The sequence below is a fragment of the Dreissena polymorpha genome, chromosome 1, assembly GCF_020536995.1.
Source record: "Dreissena polymorpha isolate Duluth1 chromosome 1, UMN_Dpol_1.0, whole genome shotgun sequence".
Taxonomy (NCBI): domain Eukaryota; kingdom Metazoa; phylum Mollusca; class Bivalvia; order Myida; family Dreissenidae; genus Dreissena; species Dreissena polymorpha.
In genome coordinates, this window is record NC_068355.1 from 53,642,798 (window position 1) to 53,667,143 (window position 24,346).

Sequence of the window (24,346 nt, forward strand, 5' to 3'; positions counted from 1 at the left end):
TGTTTTCTAATCCATGAATTTCTTACTTTGCATTATTGTATTGAATTGTATGATTTCAAAATGAATAAATATGTTTAAACTTAAGTGTTGGGCGTCGATTCCAACAGTTGACCTTTAACTACGGTTTTGACAGATGTCGAGATGTTGAAATCCATTCATGCTTTACAAAGTAACACCCAGTCAGTCTTAAAAGTCTACCCACTGGGCTGTTCCCATAATACAACCACAGTAGAAAATGCAAGTTGACTAATTCCTGGAACCATCAATCCCAGATCTTCATATCCCCCACATCATCATTGTCCCCATTCCTCTAAGTCAAGTAGGGCAGCTGTCGGTAACAAGCATTAGAACATGCATTTAGTAACGGTAAACCATTTCACTCCGGAGAAAAGCTAGAACACAATTATATGACTGATATACTGATGAAGATCGTGAAAAAATCTAAATAAACAACAAGAGATGTGTTTTTCAGAAACACAATGCCCCCTATTGCGCCGCTTTGAAATAAAATTTTAATTTATTATTTGGCAGGTTTAGAAATTATTTCCCTTTTAAAGCTTATTACTTCCCTTGGATTGTATTTTTTTACTTTTGATCTTGAAGGATGACCTTGACTTTTTACCACTCAAAATGTCAGCTGCATGACATACACATGCATGCCAAATATGAAGTTGCTATCTTCAATATTGCAAAAGTTATCAAACTTTAACCAAGGTTTAAGTTTTGGGACAAAATGACAGACAGGCCAAAAACAATATACCCCCTCTTCTTTGAAGAAGGGGGCATAAAAACAATAATTTCGGCAATCACAGCAAGGCCAATGTTTATTGTTCCTTGATATAAAGTACTAAAATATAACAACACAACAGCTTTTGACTTAATTAGCTTAATTTTATTTATAGCAAAGAAAATAAGAATTAAAACATGATTCAACATGTATAGCAAAACATTAAATGCTAAGAACAATATTCAGCACTGCCTTCTACTGGCCTACATCACAGATGACCTATTATATTTACAGTACATTGTAAGTAAAAACAAACAGGTCAAAACAACAACTCAAAAGATTGTTTCAGGGAAATGCAAGTTTAGGTAGGTATTTGAATGAATAACAGGCAAATGTTCATCCATTATATAATATATAAGATGTTGTAACACCATAACACAATTTATGTAGATGAACATTTAATACTTTATTCAAATATGTAACATTATGTAACATTTAAATTTGAAACGTTGGCATTAAAATGGTTAATTAAATTGTGATCAAAATGTACAATAATTACTCAATTTCACAAGTCATCATTAAGCTTTTTCTGTTATTTCAGAAAAATAGTACCTAAAGCATTTTTTAGAAAAAAAAGGTAGCAACAATTTAACAACAAAAACTTGAATAAACAAGAATCACATATCGTGTATCTTACATAAAACAGCAACAACAACAACTACAATGTCATTTTAAGCATCACAATTATATTAATCATATCATTACAGTAGAAACATTGGTCTAAAAACCCCATTGGTAAACAGTAAATAACACAATATTCTTTGAATAAAACTGGAGTTTCTTGAACAATCTTTCACTTTTCAGCTTTTGTAAACATTTCTTATGACACTTTCACGACTGAACAGGCGCACCAACCTTACCACGGCACACAGGGCAGGTTCCAGACTGTAAAAACAATACATCAAGACATGATATATATATATATCCAGAAATTATGTACAGGTAGACTGGAAATGACTTATTATAATTTATATCTTTTAAATTGCTTACAGATAATGTTTGTTATTAAATTACATTTTGTAATGGTAATTATTTGTACAAGTATTTTATACTATTTTGAAGTAAGCTGACAATTATCACAATGAAAATGAAAGATTGTATCAACCGTACCTAGCACAACCTGCTCTTTACACATATATGGGGAAAAGCTTTGCTCTTATTGCAATACTTGTAAGAGCCATGTCATGTGAAAATGGGTTTTTATCCGGCCAGTTTATTTCTTGACCAGACTGCATGCAAAAGGTCTCTGGTCTCATTAGTGGACAGAGTCGCTCTAATTCAGACTACCAAATCCCCAGGCTGGTCTGAAGCTGGGCTGGCTGAACATGACATCAGACCCAAATTTTGCATGATGTGATTCATTTAAACTATACAAGATACAAAGGAAGATGTACTAGTATATTGCAAGGTCGCAGTTGCTTGGTGGATTATTATGTCTACCTAGCAACCAGGTTTAATCCCCACCTGAAAGCAATCCTAGGATCTTTATGGACCTTAAGTACTGATCATAACCAGCCAAAGGATTCTAGAAGCTTAAATAAAGGGGTTAAAACAAAGACCTGTATCTTACATAGACATAGGCTACACTTCACCATACCTTGCAGAGCCATGCCTGGATACATAGCGGATGGAAGATGTGTTGGCATAGTAACTGGGTCATCAGCTCCTCAAGCTCACAGGGACACAGGCAGATGGCACAGCACTGGTGCTGCTCTGTAAAAAAAAAAGTCGCATATGAGCCGCGTTCTGAGAAAACTGGGCTTAATGCATGTGCGTAAAGTGTAGTCCCAGATTAAACTGTGCGGTCAGCACAGGCTAATCAGGGACGACACTTTCCGCTTTTATGGTATTTTTAGTTTCAAAGATGTGCCTTCTTACCGAAAATCAAGTTTAGGCGGAAAGTGTCGTCCCTGATTAGCCTGTGTGGACTGCACAGGCTAATCTGGGACAACACTTTACGCACATGCATTATGCCCAGTTTTCTCAGAACGCGACTCATATTATCCAGTCCAAAACAAGAAATCACATTGTGAATAGTTTCTTACCATAGTCAGGGTTGGCAGATCAAGATATAGCTTAAGATATAAGAATTGAAATATGATTTTCTGATTTTTGTTCTTTTTTCACATATTTCCTACAATTATGGTTCTCTGCATACTAAATCAACGTTTAAGAAAAAAAATGCGAACATTTAAGAATCTCATACATTTGAAGTTATTGACCCTAAAAAAAATCCACATTTGTTTCTGAACCATTAATTTTTAAATTCATCTTACTAACATATCAATTGATAAAGCAAGAATTAGTTGGTATATATTTATACAAAAATGCATTATATATGCATATTTGATAGAAAATAAGGTGTAACAAAAGGAACACAAAAATTATAGGAAAATAAGACTAGTTTTAGTATCATCCAACAGAAAACTAAAGAAATCCCAATAATTACTGTAGTAAGTAATTTTTTAAAAAGTAATAAGTTATTTTTAAAAGAATTAAATACAAATCAGAATGAAAATACAAACTTTGAACGCAGAAGTTTCCTATAATGTATCCTTGATTGAAAAATATACAAGAATATCAGTGAATCCGATGAATGCTCCAAAATGCAGTGCTCAGTTCAGATGGTTTTGCTTGTGTGGAAACAAATTATTTTTCAAGGGGCAATAACTCATAGACAGCCGATTGGAGTGTAATGACACGAAAATGTGCCTATGTCAAACCTGTTAGTGATTCTGCATATAAAATTTCATTCTAATCCAATCATTGGTTCCATTTATCTTGCACAAAAAGATAAAAATCATTTTAAAATGTCATATTAATAATCTAAGACAAACAATGCCTGGACAATTATTGGAATGAAACAACCTGAAAATATAAACAAGATCTGTCAGAAGACAGCGCACTAGACTTTTTGAGTGCTTGACAGTATAACATAAGCCATCATGGGGAAATTTTTCATATTCTTTAAGCCTAAGGTCAAGGTAATATAGTCATATTCTAACTGGAAGAGGACCATAATTGAAACATATTGATCGCTTATGTTTTAAAGAAGTGGTATGTACATTATAGACGATTCTGAGTTCATGTATATTTTCCACAATCTATTGAACATAAATTTTGTAAAGACATAAAACAAAGTTTGATAGCAATAGATTGGGTGGGATGGTTGGACGATCTGTCAAAAATAAAATAATAAAAATAAATATTTCAAATTCTTTTTGGGTGGGGGGTGGGGGTGAAGAGGAGGAATAATGTAGGGATGTGGTCATTTATTAGATGATCTTTCAAAAATAAGGAAAAAAGGGAAAACAAATTATTATTTTTATTTTTTGGGGGGTGTGGGAGAACGTTTGTGTAGAGTCTGTTGTGGAATGTCAGGTAAGTGTTGTTTTGTCAAAGTATTAATCAAATCTGATCATAAATAAAGAAGTTATGACAATTTGAGCAAAATATAATAATTTGACCTTGAGAGTCAAGGTCATTCAAAGGTCAAAGTCAAATTCAACTTGCCAGGTACAGTTCCTTCATTAAAGTAAGAGAGTAATTGAAGTTTGAAAGCAATAGCCTTGATACTTTAGAAGTAAAGTGGATCTAAATACAAAATTTAACAAAATATTCAAAGTTACTTGGTCAAAAAGGGCCATAATTTCATCAAAACGCCAACCAGAGTTATGCAACTTGTCCTGTACAGTCTCTTTATGATAGTTAGGAAGTGTTTAAAGTCTGAAAGCAATAGCTATGATACTTTAGGAGTAAAGTGGACCAAAACACAAAACTTAACAAAATTCTCAATTTTGTAAGTATAAAAGGGGCCATAATTCTGTCAAAATGCCAGTAAGAGTTACATAACTTTGCCTGCACAGTCCCCTTATGATAGTTAGCGAGTGTTTCAAGTCTGAAAGCAATAACTATGATACTTTAGGAGTAAAGTGGACAAAAACACAAAACTTTCTTTCGATTTTCTTAGTTAAAAAAGGCATAACTCTTAAAACAATGCTGACAGAGTTATGCACCTTGACCTACACAATTGTCTTGTTGCCATAAAGAAGTATTCCAAGTCTGAGTTAATTATCTTTGATAGTGTTAAAGTTATTTGACCTCAAACTTGATCAAAAGGTAGAGGTCCATGCAAGGTACCTACATGCCAAATATGTACGAGATCGGTAAAATATTGAAGGCGCTATGAGAAACTGTAACAAAAGTGTGACAGAAAAATCTATTATTAGCCTCAATGATTGACCTTGACCCCAGTGACCTCAAACCTCATCATAAGGTAAAGGTCCATGCAAGGTACCTACATGCCAAATATGTAAGAGATCGGTTAAATATTGAAGGGGCTATGAGAAACTGTAACAAAATTGTGACAGAAGGAAGGAAGGAAAAACTGGCAACTAAATGTTCCCCAAAATTTTTGGAGAGCATACGACAGACAAAACAGTTTTATAAGGCATTGATGTTAATCCCAATTTATCCTTAGCTTGCTGTCTTATCCCAACTTCACATGAATGTATGTGTACATTACCTATGAGCTCCTGAGTGAGGCAGATGGTGGGCAGGCTGTCCATGCATACATTACCTATGAGCTCCTGAGTGAGGCAGATGGTGTCCAGGCTGTCAATGTATACATTACCTATTAGCTCTTGAGTGAGAAAGATGGTGGGCAGGCTGTCAATGTGTACATTACCTATGAGCTCACGAGTGAGATAGATGGTGGGCAGGCTGTCAATGTGTACATTACCTATGAGCTCCTGAGTGAGGCAGATGGTGGGCAGGCTATCCATGTGTACATTACCTATGAGCTCCTGAGTGAGATAGATGGGGGACAGGCTGTCAATGTGTACATTACATAATTATGAGCTCCTGAGTGAGGCAGATGGTGGACAGGCTGTCAATGTGTACATTACCTATGAGCTCCTGAGTGAGATAGATGGTGGACAGGCTGTCCATGTGTACATTACATAATTATGAGCTCCTAAGTGAGATAGATAGTGGACAGGCTGTCAATGTGTACATTACATAATTATGAGCTCCTGAGTGAGGCAGATGGTGGACAGGCTGTCAATGTGTACATTACCTATGAGCTCCTGAGTGAGGCAGATGGTTGGCAGGCTGTCAATGACAGAGCTTGAGGCTGGCGGGGCAGCCTGTTCACTCAGCAAGTCAGGCTGCACCGAGAGCATCTGTTGGATCACGTCCTGTATCAGGGATAGCAAGACATAACATCAACTCAAGATATGAACGCAGCACATGCTTTGATTATATGATCTTAATGATAGAAAAGATTTAATCAGTCTCCATAGTGGTCCAAGAACGTACATCTTTATGCATGTAAATGTATATAAATAATATTCTCCGCTGTCCAGTTTGCAGCGAAACATTAGTTTGAGTGGTTGGTACATGCGCTTCTCAGTTTGGCGACTAGAGTTCAATCCTATCTCAGGGGCATATAACTTTGCTTTGTCACAATACCAGACTGGTGGGTTTTCAGAGCATTGCAGTCCCCCCCCCCTCACTGTACACAAAGCACAGGACCACAAAAAACTATACAAATATTTCAGTAAAAAACTAGAGCTTTGTCACAGACGTGACATATACCCCAACGTGCCGCTTTGACACAGCTTTGCATGCTGTCTTCACAAAACAAGAGATCCATTTATGGTAATTTTTAAGAATTATAATGCCATTATCATTTATGGCCATTTCGACCTTTGAACTCTTGAATTCTATCGCATGACATGCCGTCCAATAACTGTGAACAAAATTAATGTACAGAGTTTAAAATCTCACAATGATTGACATAGTTATGGCCCGGACAAGCTCATTTATGGCTATCTTTTTACTTTTGAACTCCAAGTGTGACCTTGACCTTGGAGATATCGACGTAATTCTTTCGAATGACACACCGTCAAATATTGGTTAACAAATGTGCCAATGATTTTAAAATCTCACAATGAACAACATAGTTATGGCCAGGACAAGCTCATTTACGCCCATTTTTGACCTTTGAACTCAAAGTGTGACCTTGACCTTGGATATATTGAAGTAATTCATTTGGGCAACACACCGTCCAATGATGGTGAACAAATATGCCAAATGATTTTAAAATCTCACAACGAATGACATAGTTATGGCCCGGACAAGCTCATTTATAGCCTTTTTTTACCTTTGAACTCAAATGTGACCTTGACCTTGGAGATATCGACGTAATTCTTTTGCTAGACACACTGTCCAATGATGGTGAACAAATGTGCCAAATGATTTTAAAATCTCACAATGAACGACATAGTTATGGCCCGGACAAGCTCATTTATGGCCATTTTTTACCTTTGAACTCAAAGTGTGACCTTGACCTTCAAGATATCGACGTAATTCTTTCGCGCGACATACCGTCTAATGATGGTGAACAAATTTGACAAATGATTTTAAAATTTCACAATTAATGATAAAGTTATGGCCCGGACATGCATTTGACCATTGAACTCCAAAAGTGACCTTGACCTTGGAGATATCAACATACTTTTTTCACACGACACACCGTCTGATGATGGTGAACAAATGTACCAAGTAATTTTAAAATCTAATGATAAATAACAAAGTATTGGTCCAGACAAACTTTCGGTTTAAAACACAATAAGTGACCCCATGACCTAGTTTTTGACCTGTCATGACCAATATTCAAACTTGACCTAGACATCAACTAGATACAACTTGTGACCAAGTTTGGTGAAAATCGGATAAAGTTTCGGGACAGACCGACAGACAGACCGACCGACTGACAGACAGACAAAGTGACTCCTATATAGCCCCCATTACCAATGGTAATGGGGGTATAATAAATAGCTGGAACTTGCAGATATAATGCAACATTCGTCCAAACTTTTGTAAATCTAATATGTTACTTAGGTAGGAGTTTAGTTACTAATTCAATCGTTTTCTCCTGCAATTTATCAGTTTGTATCAGTTTATAATTTTCCAAATTTTTTGCTTCCTTCAACACATGCAGAAGTTGAATACACAGGAAACTAAATAATCTTTATTGGATTTGTATCAAGTATTATATTTATTGTTGTAAATTGTTAGAAAATTTAGTCATCTTATATTTGTATATCATTTAAAAAAAAATATTTTTAGATTTTGTTAATCTAATTAATCTTCATTGTTGTTTTAGTTCATTTCTCAACTCTTTTATTACAGCTTTGGATTAAAGTTTTATACATATATATCTTGCAAATCTCAATTTAACTTTAATATGTTGAATTACCTCTCTTCATTTTGCTAACAATAATTTTACAAACTAAATTGCCCATGAAAAATTGGAAAAGTGTGCTTAAATATATAAAATATTACTAATGGCACACAGCAGATAGTTAAAATGTTGTTTTTTTCTTCTGAAATACATATTCAAACTTAATTACAACAAATATCACAACCTTTTTGTAAAAAATACACGTCCAAATGAAATTGTACAAACCACTTCAATGGTACTCCTGCTTACTAAAGGCATCAAACCCTCAAATTCAGGGTAAGGAAATAAATACAAATGGTGGTAAAGAATGTTCCTATAAAAAAAATCTGTTTTATTCCTTCACTTGTAAAAATTCCTGATGATACTTCTAGCTAGAGTAGAGTACAGTAGAGATAAACATGTTGGCCAAGTTTAAGATTGAGTCACAAATGGGCCTCCATAGTGATAACAATGTTTTTCTAAGACTTGAACTGGTGACATAGCTTTCCATCACACAGGTGACCTACATTAAAACTAGAGATTTTGTCATAATAACTATTCTGACCAAGTTTCCTTAAAATTGGACAAAAAGTGGCCTCTAGTGCAATAACAGCTAAAAGTTGATGACCCATACCCACAACAAGAGACTGAGTGACCACAATAGCCAAAAATAATTAAAGCTGAGTTCGACACATTGAAAGAGTCAATGCAAAGAATTAGGGGTTTAAACCAGTTTCATGGTGAACTAAAGCGAACATTTTGCCAATAAAATAATGACTCAAGTGAAGGTAAATAAAGTTTCACCCCAGACACAATAACACAGTTAAAAAAGGTAAATGCTGGGCTTAGAGATGTAGAAATGGTCCAATGTAACACAATTTGGGGACGAAATCTTACTGGAAGGTGTGCCAAACCTCACTCTGAGCCAGGACAGAATGATGTAGAATAAGGGTTTTGGGGGAGCAGATGCAAAAAAAGGGTTTAGGAGGAGCAGATGCAGAATAAGGGTTTGGGAGGAGCTGATGCAGAATAAGGGTTTGGGAAGAGCAGATGCAGAATAAGGGTTTGGGAGGAGCAGATGCAGAATAAGGGTTTGGGAAGAGCAGATGCTGAATAAGGGTTTGGGAGGAGCAGATGCAGAATAAGGGTTTGGGAAGAGCAGATGCAGAATAAAGGTTTGGGAGGAGAAGATGCAGAATAAGGGTTTGGGAGGAGCAGATGCAAAACAAGAGGGCCAAGATGGCCCTAGTTCGCTCACCTGAGAGGAGTCGGTTCATTTAATCTTTATCAAACGTCAAACTTGACCTAGATATTGTCCAGACAAACATCCTGGTCAAGTTTCATCATTATTGAACCAAAACTCTGGCGTATGGAGTGTTTTCGTTTTTGTAAGATTTTACCTGGTGACCCAGGGGACAAAAATATTTATAAATTGCACTCGTCCTGCAGGACAAGTGCATTAAAATTTTCACTCGTCCTGCAAACACATGCACTTGTCCTTCAAATATGTGTGAAAGAAAGATTGCAAAGGACTGATATGACTAACAATGTTTCCTATATCACTGCTAAAATGCTGCTTACTTAGTTATTCATGCCAGCTGATCACAGAAGAAATGTTAACTTACTTTATTTATGAGGAACACAAAATAAATAAATGAAGACAAATTTGTTTTTTCCTTTTTCTAATGCTTGCGTGCTTTCTATTTCGGATGGTTGAACATCGCTCCTGCCCCCTTTAAAGAACGCTCGTATGTCAGACATTTTTCAGATGAAATTCAGACTGGTTGAAAACGGTACTTCGCAGTAAAATAATTCTTTAAAAAAATCAATAGCCTACTTACAGTGAATGAAGTCAGATGGTTCCCTGTCAACATGGACGCGCAAAGTTTACACCAAAAAGCCAATATTTACTCCGGGACACAGTCTCACATAACAACGCGCACCTGCTGTATGAAATTTACAATTACGATTTCCGGTTCATTCGCGTTCTACTTTCGGAATAGATATGCTTTAAGAAATGATTTTATTTAATGAAAAAGAGTCTTACTGGTCAGAAAATACATATTTTAACATCAGTTTTTTTTTCACTCGTCCTGTAGGACGAGAGCTTTAGGGAAATTCACTCGTCCTTTCAAGATTTCACTCGTCAATACGAGCAGACGAGTGGAATTTTTGTCCCCTGTGACCTATATTTTAAGTTGACCCCCCTTACTAAACATCAAACTTTGCTTACAAAAATAAATATTTTGACCAAGATTCATAAAATCTGGAAAAAAAAGTTGACCTCTAGAGTGTTTACAAGGATTTTGTATAATATAATGAAAATTTGGACAATCTAAGGGCAATAATAATATGGCATTAATTATGTGCATTTGCCTATTATTAAACTTGACAGATCTTTCAGCAACTTTCATAAAGAATGCTTGAGACGTGTGATTGATAGAGTGTTTACAAACCAAATGTTGACAAACTGACAAAGACCAATTCTAAAACCTCACCTGAGCAATCAGGTGAGCTAAAAAGTGTGTTTCACCGATCTGAGCCATTTTCCAACTTGTCCGAGAAATCAATAAAACCAATGTATTGACTAAGTTTCACGATGATTAGGCAAAAAATGAGACTTCTATAGTGTTCAATCACAAGGTTTCTCTCTAGTCACATAGGGAAAACTGCCCCCCTCCCTGGCGGCCATGTTTTTTGACCGATCAGGACCATTTGCGAACTTATCTGAGATATATATAAAACCAATCATTTTACCAAGTTCCATGATGATTGGGCAAACAAATGTGACTTCTAGAGTGTTCACAAGCTTATTTTACTATATAAATATAAGAAAACTGCCCCCCCCCCCCCGGCAGCCATGTTATTCAACTGACCGGAACCATTTTTTAACTCAACTCTTGTATCAAGGAAACAAATGTTCTGACCAAATTTCATGAAAATTGGGCCAAAAATGTGACTTCTAGAGTTTTAACATGTTTTCACTGTATACAAATAGAGAAAAATGCCCCGTCCACTGGCGGCCATGTTTTTCACCAATCTGGACCATTTTCGAACTCGTCCGAGATATCAATAAAACCAATGTTTTGTCCAACTTTCATGATGATTGGGCAAACATTGTGACTTATAGTGTGTTTACAAGGTTTCTCTATAACCAAATAAGGAAAACTGCCCCGCCCACTGGTGGCCATGTTTTTCAACGGACCAGAACCACTTTTTATCATAACCAACATATCATTAAGACAAACATTTTGACAAAGTTACATGAAGATTGGGCATGAAATGTGACTTCTACAGTGTTTACAAGGTTTTTCTTTTTTTTGACCTAGTTTTTGACCCAGCATGACCCAGTTTCCAACTCCATCGAGATATCATTGGGACAAATCTTCTGACCAAGTTTCATGAAGATCGGACAAAAAATGTGGCCTCTAAAGTGTTTACATGGTATCTCTATAGCCAAATAAGGAAAACTGCCCCACCCACTGGCGGCCATGTTTTTCAACACACCAGAACCACTTTTAAACTCAACCAACATATCATTAAGACAAACATTTTGACAAAGTAACATGAAGATTGGGCATGAAATGTGACTTCTACAGTTTTTTCCTTTTTTTGACCTAGTGACCTAGTTTTTGACCCAGCACGACCCAGTTTCGAACTGGACCGAGATTTCATTGGGACGAAGCTTCTGACCAAGTTTCATGAAGATCGGACGATAAATGTGGCTTCTAGAGTGTTTACGAACAAATGTGGACGGACGGAAGGACAGACAACGGACAAAGACCGGTCACAAAAGCTCATATGAGCAATCAGGTGAGCTAAAAAGGGTTTGGGAGGAGCAGATGCAGAATATGGGTTTGGGAGGAGCGGATACAGAATAAGGGTTTGGGAGGAGCAGATGCAGAATAAGGGTTTGGGAAGAGCAGGTGCAGAATAAGGGTTTGGGTGGTTTAGATGCAGAATAAGGGTTTGGAAGGAGCAGGTGCAGAATAAGGGTTTGGAAGGAGCAGATGCAGAATAAGAAGGGGGGCAGGCCATAAAAATATCTCATGATTGCTTTATCCTATTTATTTAGTTTCAACCTGTTAATTGCCTTGGTAGAAGAACTACCTTGCTTGATGTTATATAAGAGGATAATGAGAGAAAGCTCCTTGAAAGGTAAGAAATATAAGCCTCATCATGTGAAAATGAGTAAAAGTCACATGCAGCCAGAAACAGTCCAGCCCAGCCTGTGAATCTGTTTAGCTCAGACCAGACTGTGTGGTTACTAACCTCTAGCATGACAGAGAGAGGTGTGTTGTCAATAGTGAGCCAATGCCAGTCTAGTTCACTCTCTGGTCTCTCCATGAGCAGGTAGTCGTAGTCATCCAAAAACATCCTTCGGCTTAAAGACCAAAACATCTGTTAGTAACGAAAGGGCCATTTTTTACACAATAATGAAAGGATTCTCATTATAATGTTATGACTATAGAAACAGCTCAATTTCTACACCATTCAATTAATCTGGCCTAAAACACGTTTTTCTAAAGTCAATAAAGCTGCACAAATGCTCAGTAGTGAATGTTATTATAACAATATGAAACAAATCTTAATCTGGCAAATTCTCTACAAAAGAACTCTAATGAAAACATTTTACCAGGATGCCTACTATGTATAAAAGAATTATTAAGTAGTTAATCTAATTATAGACATATGAACAAATTTTTATCTTGCCAATTCTCTCCAAAAGAACTTTCAGTAAAACATTTGACCTGGATGCATGATATGAAAATGAGAATTATTAAAAAGATAACATATTCAATACTAGTTGATACCAAATACAATTTTTTAACAAACTATCCTTTGATTCAATTACTGGCATATTCCAATTATATTTACCTCAACGAATCAAAACTACTGTCCCCAGACCGAGAATTCATGTTCGGGTCGCCAAACGAGAAATGTAGCCCGGAATCATGACCCGCCGAGGCATACCCCCCCTGTGACCTTTCCGATAGGTCAAGGCTAAGTGGCTGGGTCAAGGCAAGCTGTTCAGTGTAATGGTTGTGGGAAGAACGCATCATCTGACAGTGCTCACACTCACACTCAAATTCATCATCGGCGTCCAGGCTCGAATCCAATGATGAAAAACCTGATCCTGGTGAGCTGACGTCCTGACAAGATAAATATTTGTTTATCACTTTCCCACTCAGAAGCAAAGAGAAAATAGCTATATGCAAACAGCATAAAACCAGAACAGCCTGCAAGTAACTCGCAGTCTGTCCAGATTTTATGCTGTTTGCTGCTTATCAGTATTTTAGGGTTGAAAAGAAGCCTTTAAAATTTGAATCTAGAAAGAAATTTAACTTTCTGACAGACTATAAAGTCGTCAAAATACGTATCTAAGTGGTAAAGGGATAAGTTGGAATATCAATACAATATATGACATGCAATACTGTAACTACAGCAGTCGTTAAGAAGCATCCTGCTTTTGATTATGAACCTTACTTCAGCTTCAATTGAATGTTGGAATGTGCCATCCATCAAACTGTTGGAATGAGCACATCAGAACATTTAATTTCAAAATCCCAGTTCAATCGTTTTACCAAGGGAAATACATAGGAATTCATACTACTGAACATTTTATTAATGATTATATTGAATCAATCAATTGGCATACAGAGTGCTGATGGCAAATTGCTAACCTAAAAGTTATAGCCAGGGTTGGCACCAATCGACCACCCCCGGTTTTAATCGGCGGTTTTTACCGGTTAAAACTACTCCTAAAGTGGTCATTACTGTTCAATACTGGTCGATTGAATTTTAACCCCAATTTTGATTAATATTCCATGCTTAATTAACCAATATTGATAACATAAATCAAACAGACATGTTGCCAATAATGTCTTAAGCTATTAATACCCACTATTTTATACCTATTCATGCAATTTGTAGGTCAATCCCTCAAAATTTTGCAAATTAGTCAAAGTTAGTCAATTGGATTTTTCTAGTCAATTGAACTTTTTTTCAATTCTAATAAATAATGAATGTTCAGATAATTATGAGCTTGATTCAACAAGAACCTGTCAATTACTGTGTATTAGTTATTCCTCATGCCCACTGTCCCCAAAGTCTTCTCACCTAACAGGTTGGGGCAAGCAACACTAATAATAGGGCCTTAAATTGCACCTTTTTAACAAAACCCTTACTTGTCATGTATTCTTGTCTACATTTCTTTAAGTACTTTTTAAACAAAATAGTGATTTTATTTTCCATTGATATAAAAATAAAAAACATTATAAGAAATAATTATTAAAATAAAAAATAATTGAAAAGAAGAGTCTAGAGTAGACCCACAATTGGAAAACATTATTTGTTGGCAAAAACAAAAACTTTGATGGCTTATTCATTTGAAGACCAATTGAGCTTTTAAATATGAAAGGAAAAAAACACCTCTTAATACAGAAAGGAGACAAGTTAGAAGTAACTATTAAATTAATAGCAAGTTATCTCCTTTTGTGTGAGTGAAATGAAATAGCCTAAGGGCAGATTTGCTTTGTTGTCAATATCAGAGACATAACACTGCATGCATTTTATTACAAATTAAGGCTAAGGGGCCAGATTTATGACCCTAAAAAAACAACAGTTCTGTTTGTCCATCTGCTTATCAAATAGATTTATCAATAGATCAGTGCAATACTATGGTAACTAAAATAGTAATAATACTTTAGTCACAGATGTGATACACTGAGATAAAGATATTGCCTTAGTTCTTATGCATTTGTGGCCATTTCCATAAATAATAAAGAAGTAATTTTTTACAGCTTTAAAGATTTTTTTACAATAAAAAAACTCAACAAAAGTTTATCAATTACAGAATAATGATTGATTTAATATAGAATAGCTTAAAGTCTTCCTTGTGATGTTTAAATTCTACAATTTTCAATTGACCAGTATTGACCAATAATGACCAGTATTGACCGGTTTTAACCGGGTATTGACCGCCGGCCCAGTCAATAGTCAATTGACCGGTCAATATGCCAACCCTGGTTATAGCAAAGCCTTTCTGTTTTATATTTTAGTCATAGCTCTAAATTCCGATTGGAAAGTCTGTGACAAGCATGATAAAGAGCTCGAAAATGCTTCCTGCTTTTTCTTGGAAGAAATTCTTATAAGTCCTGTATTATCACTATTCTCAATGTTAAATACCAGCAACTCTTAGACCTTAGTCCTTAATCAATAAATTTTGTACTACACATACTTTAAACTTTATTTTTATCCATTTGCTGTATACAGAGTGTCATGTCATGTATGCAGATAATTCTTACAGGACTATTTCATGACAAATATCATGCTCTTTTTTCACAGTCATTAATTTATAATAATTAATGCATTATGCATACATATTGGTTGGTATTCATTTGATTTTTCTGTACTACTAAGGACCCTGGAAATATGGTTGCAAGAACTTGGATGCATGTTTCTCTTTGCTTTTTAGAGACTGAATTTTGAAAGCTTTTTTTACTTCCAATTAAATCGATACATTCCACCTGCCCTTGTCTATTAGCTTCAAGTATAATTGCCTTAAATGCACACTTTAAGGACTGCTGACAACTGCCCAACTACATGATTACATTGTACCTCAAATGCACACTTAGAAGGTCGATCAGACGAATCCCTGCTTTTGCTACTTGGCTCTTCCAAAGGTGAAGACAGATTGTTCCTAAATGACAACTCAAACGAGTCGCCACTGCTTCTATGCCTAGACCTCTCGAGGATCTGCTCAACATATTTCTGGTCCAAGTCATCGTCCGAGCTTCTACACTCCAGTCCGTCCTCTCCACATGGAACGAAACATCCGTCATGACACAAACAGATGCCTCTCATACAACTCGAACAAAGGCGATGGTTGGAGACAGAAGAATGACTAGAATTATTAAGAAATCGCCTATCAAATGCCCTTTGACAAACGTTTGCACCGGAGTTTGAACCTTCGGGATCTGTCAAAGGCTCGTCTATATCATTGACTAAGTCTAACAATCCAGTACAAAGGTCTATACTGTTGTTCCTATTTCTCTCTCGAACATGGAATGGATCTTCTAACGAGGACTCAAAGGCCTGCTGTCCAGCATATTCGTTTTCAAACAGCGCATCATCACTTTTCTCATCTCTGATGCTTGACAATGCAAACAAGCGTCCATTTAATTCATTATCATCACTCCTAACTTCATTTACAGAAGCACCTGCATTGGCCCAGCTTTCTAGCCTCTTTTTCCAATGTTCTTCATCTTCATTTTCTTTTTTATGCTTATTGTTTTGCCGATGAGTCTTAACTGGAAGATTATTGTCTTTTGCTGCAGTTTTATCTACATTATCCCTAACAACATAATCCCTCCTTTTAGGAACAGGTTTTTTATTAGTTTTTGTAATATTTCTACTATTTACTGATTCTGCCTTAGTATGTAGATCTAATCTAGTGGCACTTTCTGGAGGAGCACTAAGTTCTGTATTGGTATCATGTGTCTCACTGGTAGTACCCAATCTACGAAAACGTTCAGGCAGATAAGGAATTGCATACTGCAATCCTGCCACAGCGTTTGACATTGCACTGCTCATGTGTCGCTGACTAGACCTAGCACCATTCTGCGACCCTGAAATACAAATCAAAGTTTAGTTGCCTTTTTATTTTACTTAATTCTATGTAGAAATCTTTCAAATGGCATGCAAACAGCGAACCACTGCTATTCTTTTCTAGACACCAATTTCACATATATTTTCCCAAGTAAACATACCATTCTATTAAAAGGCTTTCATATACTTCAAAAAAAATTTAATCATTAAAATACATACAAAAATACTGAAAATTTATATCATTTACTTACATAACATTTTCAGACTTCACAAACATACTGTAATTTTCATATCCATACCGGTAGTTTGATTTGGACAAGGATAATGTTAAGGTTTGAATATAATAAATATAGCAAGTCACAAATGAGATAATTTTCAGCAACATGTTGTCAATGTATCTTAAAGGGACCTTTTCACGTTTTGGTAAATTGCAAAATAATTACAAAAATGTTTCAGAATTTGCGTTGTAGTTATGATATTTGTGAGGAAACATTCATACTGAATGTTAACCATGCTCTATAATATCCATTAAATGCATCTTTTGACGATTTTAAAAACCTGTAAATTATAAAGCTTTGCAATGCGAAACGAGGATTTGTTATATACAGTATAAAATACATCATTCATTGTATAATCATAGATGGCAGAGTGGTCTAAGACTTTTACTCCAGGAGTCAGTGGTTTGAGCCCGATTGATGGTTACTTTTTTTTCTCTCTTTAATTTTATTCTTATCTTTTACTTGAGCTTTTAGATCTTATGTTTACATTTATAAATATAACGCATTTAATGACAAACTTCAAAACATGCCCAATTTTGCGAAAAGGTCCCTTTAACAAATCAAAGTTATTTAATGACAACTGTTAGAGCAATTCTAGTCATAAACAACTAGAAATGGCAAGGCATGTTTGACCCAGGGGCGCCCCAGGGTTGGTAATGGGGCCATGCATAGCTGAGATTGATCGTATTGTCATAAGAGAAGTTCAGTATCAATTAGAAGTAATCAGTGTAGAAATGAAGAAGTTATAGTAAAAGGCAATTTTGGGTGGGTGTGGCCTATGTGGGGGGGGGGGGGGGGGGGGGCGCCCTAGGGTTGGTAATGGGGCCATGCATGCATGTAGTTGAGATTGACAGTATTGTAATAAGAGAAGTTCAGCATCAATTAGAAAAGAATCGGTGTAGAAATAAAGGAATTCTAGTAAAAGGCAATTTTGGATGGGTGTGGCCTATGTGGGCGGGGCGCCCCAGGGTTGGTAATGGGACCATGCATAGTTGAGATTGACTGTATTGTCATAAGAGAAGTTCAGTATCAATGAGAAGTGAATCGCAGGGATGGAAATAAGTGGTTTCCCGTGAGCTCGGGGCAAGTAGATTTTGGCCTGGGCAACTCAATTTCAAAAGTTGGTAGTCCGGCTGGGTAACTTGGTTTTTTAAAGCTTAAAACAAATTGACCACCATGGATCAATACTAGTTAAATAACATTCATTATTTAGGAATAGGACATGATTCAATTCAGGCTCATAATAATACATCATGCATTGAACATGTGTAATGACAGCAATTTTATTTAATTATCTATTATTTTATGAAAAGATTGTATAATATACACATGTACATATTTCTGGGCTCGTTATTCTTTATCTGGGCATCCAAAATACTAAAGATGGTTGCTCGTGCGGGTAACCAATAGTAAGAAGTTAGTTTAAATCCCTGAATCGGTATAGAAATGAAGAAGTTATAGTTAAAGGCAATTTTGGGTGGGTGTGGCCTATGTTGGCGGGGCGCCCCAGGGTTGGTAATGGGGCAATGCATAGTTGAGATTGACCGTATTGTCATAAGAGAAGTTCAGCATCAATTGAAAGTGAATCGGTGTAGAAATGAAGAAGTTATAGTAAAAGGCAATTTTGGGTGGATGTGGCCTATGTTGGCAGGGCGCCCCAGGGTTGGTAATGGGGCCATGCATAAGATTGACCGTATTGTCATAAGAGAAGTTCAGTATCAATTGAAAGTGAATCGGTGTAGAAATGAAGAAATTATAGTAAAAGGCAATTTTGGGTGGGTGTGGTCTATGTGGGCAGGTTGGTAATGGGGCCATGCATAGTTGAGATTGATGGTATTGTCATAAGAGAGGTTCAGTATCAATTTGAAGTAAATCTGTGTAGAAATGAAGAAGTGAATGTAAAATAACATAAAACAAGAGCACCGCATAACAGGTGCCACGCTCGGCTGCGGGTGCAGTTTTGAATAAATTAAAGCTTGACAGATTTTTTTTTAGAGGTCACAGTGACCTTGACCTTTGACCTAGTGACCCAAAAATGGGTGTGGCATGTAGAACTCATCAAGGTGCATCTACATATGAAGTTTCAAAGTTGTAGTTTGAAGCACTTTTATTTTAGAGCGAATGTTCAAAACCTTAACAAACCTTGACACGGACGGCGGACACGACGATCTGGCTATGACAATACCTCGGGTTTTCTCCGAAAACAGCGGAGCTAAAAATGAGTGAAAATCTCTGACCCGGCCCCACCCCGACCCCCATAACTTTTGACCCAGGGGTCAGATCAAAACTCTAAATAGTGCAGGGTCGCACATATGCTCATAGCTACCATGTGTAAGTTTCAAGGTTTTAGTGCTTATAGTGTAGGAGATAGTGGCCATGACAGACATAAGACGGAGATAACCACAATATCCCCACTTTTTTCCGAAAAGTGTGGGGATAATAAAGGTATTTTTTGTTAAAAACAAATTTACCAAAAATGTTAAAACTAAAACAAGAAATGTTTTTGACTGTCAAGCAATTTCAGACCAGAACTTGTTTTAATTAATGGTAGAGAACAAATTCTTGCATGGGACAATGATAGACAATATTTCTTTCTTGCGCAGTCATTGTTCATGAATTAAAGAATTCATACACGCATGTATTCAATGTTTATAAGTACAGGGCCAGAATTACCTATATCAGGTGGCGAAGGTGGACTGTCTCGTTCTATTTTACGGCAAATGATTTCATCTCGTACAGGATCTGAAAGAACAAGAACACAAAAACATATCTACATGTATGTACAGAATAAAGGAAAACATCTATATTTTAAGTTTGGAACCACTACGTATGCTTGAGAATCTTAATAATTTATAGAACTGTAAAAAAAATCATTTGTAAAACAGTTATGCACCCTCTACAGCCATCATCATTTAAGTTGAATTTGATTTAAACTAATGGAATTGAAGAACAGAAATGGCTCAACATGTCTATTCCAGAGCCTAAATACATGTATTTAGCCAATAAATATTTTCATGAAATTTGGAGATGAATGCAGACTTTTAGAATACATTTTAACTCAAGAGAGACTGTGATCCACTGACTGACCATCTTTACCACATGAACATCAGACTAACTTGGAATATTTGATGGTGGGTATAACAATACAATTGTCAACAAGGAAGCCCAAAGTTTATTTTTTAAGTGATCAAATAATGATTTAGAATAAAATTTGTATCAAATATTATCTCAAAGTGTCGTTAACATACCATAAATAAATTCACCACCAGCAAGATTTCCTTCAGAGACAAAGTCAAATGTGCATTTTGCTTGGGTCTTTTCTTTTCTCTTCTTTGTTGTATTTTTTATTTTCTCAGTCTTTTCTTTCTTACTACTGTTCAGTTTTAAACATTTCTTTGTACTTGTTCCACTGCATTGGCTCCCATCAGTTTTTACTTTAGCTTTCGCACCACTTGACTTTACAAATCCATCACAACTAGATTGGATATCGCTGCAATCTTGCCTCCCAAAGCCATAACTTCCCTCAGACCATGTGCTTAGGTCCATACAACATGAGCTGTTTTCCATGTCTTCAAGTTCAAAATCCTTATTGTTATTAGCTTTATGCTTTGCATTATCTACAGTTCTTTTATCTTGTCTAAAACCAATTTTCTCAAGAAAAGATTTGGATCGAGACATCTCAGTTAGCGGTAGTGGTTTCTTGTAAAGATGACTATCAGATATACTGGCTGTGGAAAACGGCTGTGACTTTTCGTTGGATGATTTACTGGGCACTACTTCTCTATTTGATGCTTCTGTATCACCTTCCGAAACTGGGACTTTGATCTTCTTTTCATTTTTAAAACCTAACTTTTCAGCTATGTAACGACGTAGGGCAAGCCCCGATTTTTTCCACCGTTCTTTGGCAGTAAGATATTCTTGTTCTTTGGCCTTAACTATATCATGTGAACTACCCTTAGATAAAGAACTCTTATCATTAGAACTTGTGTTTTTTACATTAACATGTTTAGCATTACATTTATGTTTGTCATTGTGGCTGTTTTTATTTGATGAACGTGTTTCTGAAAGTTTAATGGAGGAACTGGATTCTGTAGGATTTCCATCCTTGGTCTTCCTGTTTTTCTCAAGGTTGTAAAGGTTTTTAGGCCTTGCTCCACCACAACCTTCATCCATTTTGATTCCTGAAATCATCAAATAGTAATTTTTTAAGCATTCAATAAAATTAAGCTGAACATATCAACTATATATGCCTTCTAGAAAGACATTAAGTCTGACTAAGATAGGCTCCAGTCTTAATAGACCTAATCAAGACAGAAATAACACATAATCAAATTTAGTTGACAAAGTATAATTGAATTGCTTCTATTGTTTGTTATAGAAAACCATATTATTATGCAGGGTCAATTTTCTAACAACTCAAGACACAGAAATTGTGTTTCTAAATACCATTAACATGTTTCGTGAATGGTACTTTGAAAAAATGCTTATGTCAAAAATGAGAATTTTTAATTTTCTTACATCTTAAAATGATTCTGGGCCCGTTGAAACCTATGGATTTTAGCTATTTTTCACAAAGGAGAAAATTGGTTCTTACGTTATAATGACACTCAAAACAAAATATATTACCGGTAAACAAATGTAAATCTGCTTTAAGCACACAAATAGCATTTATTATGTAAAATAAAATTATAATAAAATTAAGACAATCTTCCAGTCAGGGCCAAAAAAACTTTCTTTGAAGAAGCCGAATATCGGCCTCTTCCCCAACCGAATAACCACTTTTGTTCCCCTAATTTGACCAAAATTTTCCCCAGTCTTGGAAAAATTCCCCACCAAAAATAATATCTAAACTTCGTATAAAAATGAAAATTGTTCGCTTGTCGAGCCGTCACTTAGGCTGGAAAAAAACAGAGCAGTAAAAAATCTCCTGGGGGGTGTTTGCATCGGTTGAATACGCCTTTCATTACCTGCCGTATTATTCTATTAGAGGGGTAAGCGTATTGATCGGATTAGTTGTGCTTACCTCGCGGAGCATGACATAATTATGAAAAAAAAAATTCACTATCAAATATATATATAACAAGGTATGCAACTCAAAATCACCCCAAAACGGGGTGCATCGCTTTGAACAGCCATATCTTCATCAATTGTACAGCGATTTTCACGATCTCGGTCTTATTCAACGCAGAAATGAATTTCCTTTCTGGAAATGTATTATGTCTTGCAATATTTTTACAAATGCTGGGTCAACTTTTAAGAAATAACAAGATACACAACTCGCATGCCCCAGTTGACAATGATCATGCAGTCTTTAAGACTGAAATCTTCACGGAGTAAAGGGCATCTTCCCTACAAAGTTCATGTACCTTGATACCATAATTCAATAAAACGTATGAAAAAACATTATAACCGTTCTTGGTTACATTATGCATCAAGACTAACTGTCCAGCGCCGTTTGAAACCTTTGTTTACATACATTTCCACTAACTGACATTTTAAACACACGAGTGATTTCATTGGTCCAATGCGGAGGTGTGTCTTTACAACTGGAGATTTCATTCATAAAGACTGCATGATCATTGTCAACTGGGTCATGCGAGTTGTGTATGTTCACATTGCTAAATTGATTTATGATTATAGAAGATCAGGGTTTTTTCTCCACTTTTTGGGAAGATAGCCCATGACTTTGGAATTGGGAATTTTATCGGCATTTTCATGAAATTGAGAAAATAAATTCACTAGTAGGGCTGTAACGATTCATTCGAATATTCGAATTACTCAAATACGGCTGTGGATGAATTGTATTCGTTATTCGCCACCTCCCGAACCGAATATTTGACGAATACAAACAACGTGGTTTCGAAATTGAAAGTTTAATCATCTTATCTTACCTTACAAATGAAGATCCATACAATTAACCCCTATATTCAAATGTATGCACCGGTTGAATATTTACGACATTGAATTGAAAAATCTTTCTATGGTTGTTTAATGATTATTGAGGTAAATACGAGTGATTTGATGCTCAAACATACAAAGGATTAGCAGATGGAATTTCTTTTTTGTTTATCTTTACGACAATGATTGTGCAACTTATCAACAAACATGGAGCCTAGCAAAGGGAATGCTATTGATAATGTTGACACTACTAGTCATGTTTACAAAACTGTGTTCAAAGTTTAAGTAGTTCTAGTCCTGTTTTGTTATTTCAAAGTGTTATATTTCATATTTTCAGTATGCAATGATACTAAATTAATCAAATTTACAAATACTCATAGTTTCATACTATATAATGTCATGTCAAGTTGTCAGTATTATTTTTGTTCATTGAAATTCATATTCGCCAATATATATTCGTATTCGCCACCCTGTATTCGTGATACGTATCGTATTCGTAATCTGGTGTATTTGTTACAGCCCTATTCACTAACCTTTTTTTCACACGAAAAGTCCACTGATTAGGGAATTACTAAATTTGATATGACTCTTTATAATCATTCAAATTAAAAGAACAAAATCATATAATACTTTGCTAGATGCAATTGAATTAAAATTGAGATAAAATACACATTAGACACTACTTTCTAAAAACAAGTGTTGTTTTTTTTTTTTGAAAATTGGGAATTTTTTGCCACATTTTGGGAAAAAAGTATTCTTTTTGGGATTGGGAACATAGCCGAATATCAGCTATAAAATCGGGCCAAAAAAACCCCTTTAGATTGATTTAAAATTACTTGTTTGGCTAGTAGTTTTTATTGCAAAACAATGCAACACTAATTTTAGTCAGACTGCAAGATTCAATGTGCTAAAAAGGCCTGGGAAAGGCCCTGTGTGTCGTTACAATTTGCATTGACTCAATCTCCAATATCTCTTGGCAGACTCCATTAAACCTCTGAGAAATGTGTCAAAAGTATTGTCTAATGAAAGTAGACTGTTGCATGCTTTAATTCAACCTTCAAGACGTTAATGCTTGTTTCATGCACATTTTCAATACCTTATTTGTCTGATAGTGAAATTACTGTCAGATTTGTCTGATTTTTCATGAAATCTGCTTTTTAATTTATTAAAATAGAAAGAAACGTAACATTTCGCAACATATATGATGAATTGTTATTTGCGCATTGTTACATACACAAAAACAAGTCGGTCAATCATATTCATTGAATTAAATGTTTATTCTAAATGCAAACTAAAAGTAAATCACAACCAATTGCCGAAATATTTTGTCCGAAATCCTATTTACTTTCATAATATCATTTAATTATGCAAACTATGAAGATTAACGCGCGAAACTTAATGCGTAAACGTCTTTCCAAATTGTATCATAAATAAAAGTTTATTGTTATGAGTTTTACTTACGATTTTTCTTTAATGATTATGTAAATAGCTACAATGTATATCTTTTCCTACATGTTACTATTAAATATCCTTAGATGTAATATT

The 24,346-nt window shown here is 35.6% G+C and overlaps 1 protein-coding gene across 1 annotated transcript; it reads right to left on the reverse strand.

Annotated features, from left to right (window-relative positions):
* Positions 1–870: 870 nt before the first annotated feature.
* LOC127881213 (uncharacterized) lies at positions 871–24,346 on the reverse strand. Its single transcript, XM_052428943.1, has 9 exons — positions 24,263–24,346; positions 20,152–21,084; positions 19,577–19,645; positions 15,636–16,645; positions 12,894–13,168; positions 12,288–12,399; positions 5,865–5,985; positions 2,385–2,500; positions 871–1,672 (listed from the first exon to the last, which is right to left on the reverse strand). The coding sequence occupies exons 2-9, from the start codon at positions 21,074–21,076 to the stop codon at positions 1,619–1,621; spliced, it is 2,682 nt and encodes an 893-aa protein (XP_052284903.1). The 5' UTR covers positions 21,077–21,084; positions 24,263–24,346; the 3' UTR covers positions 871–1,618.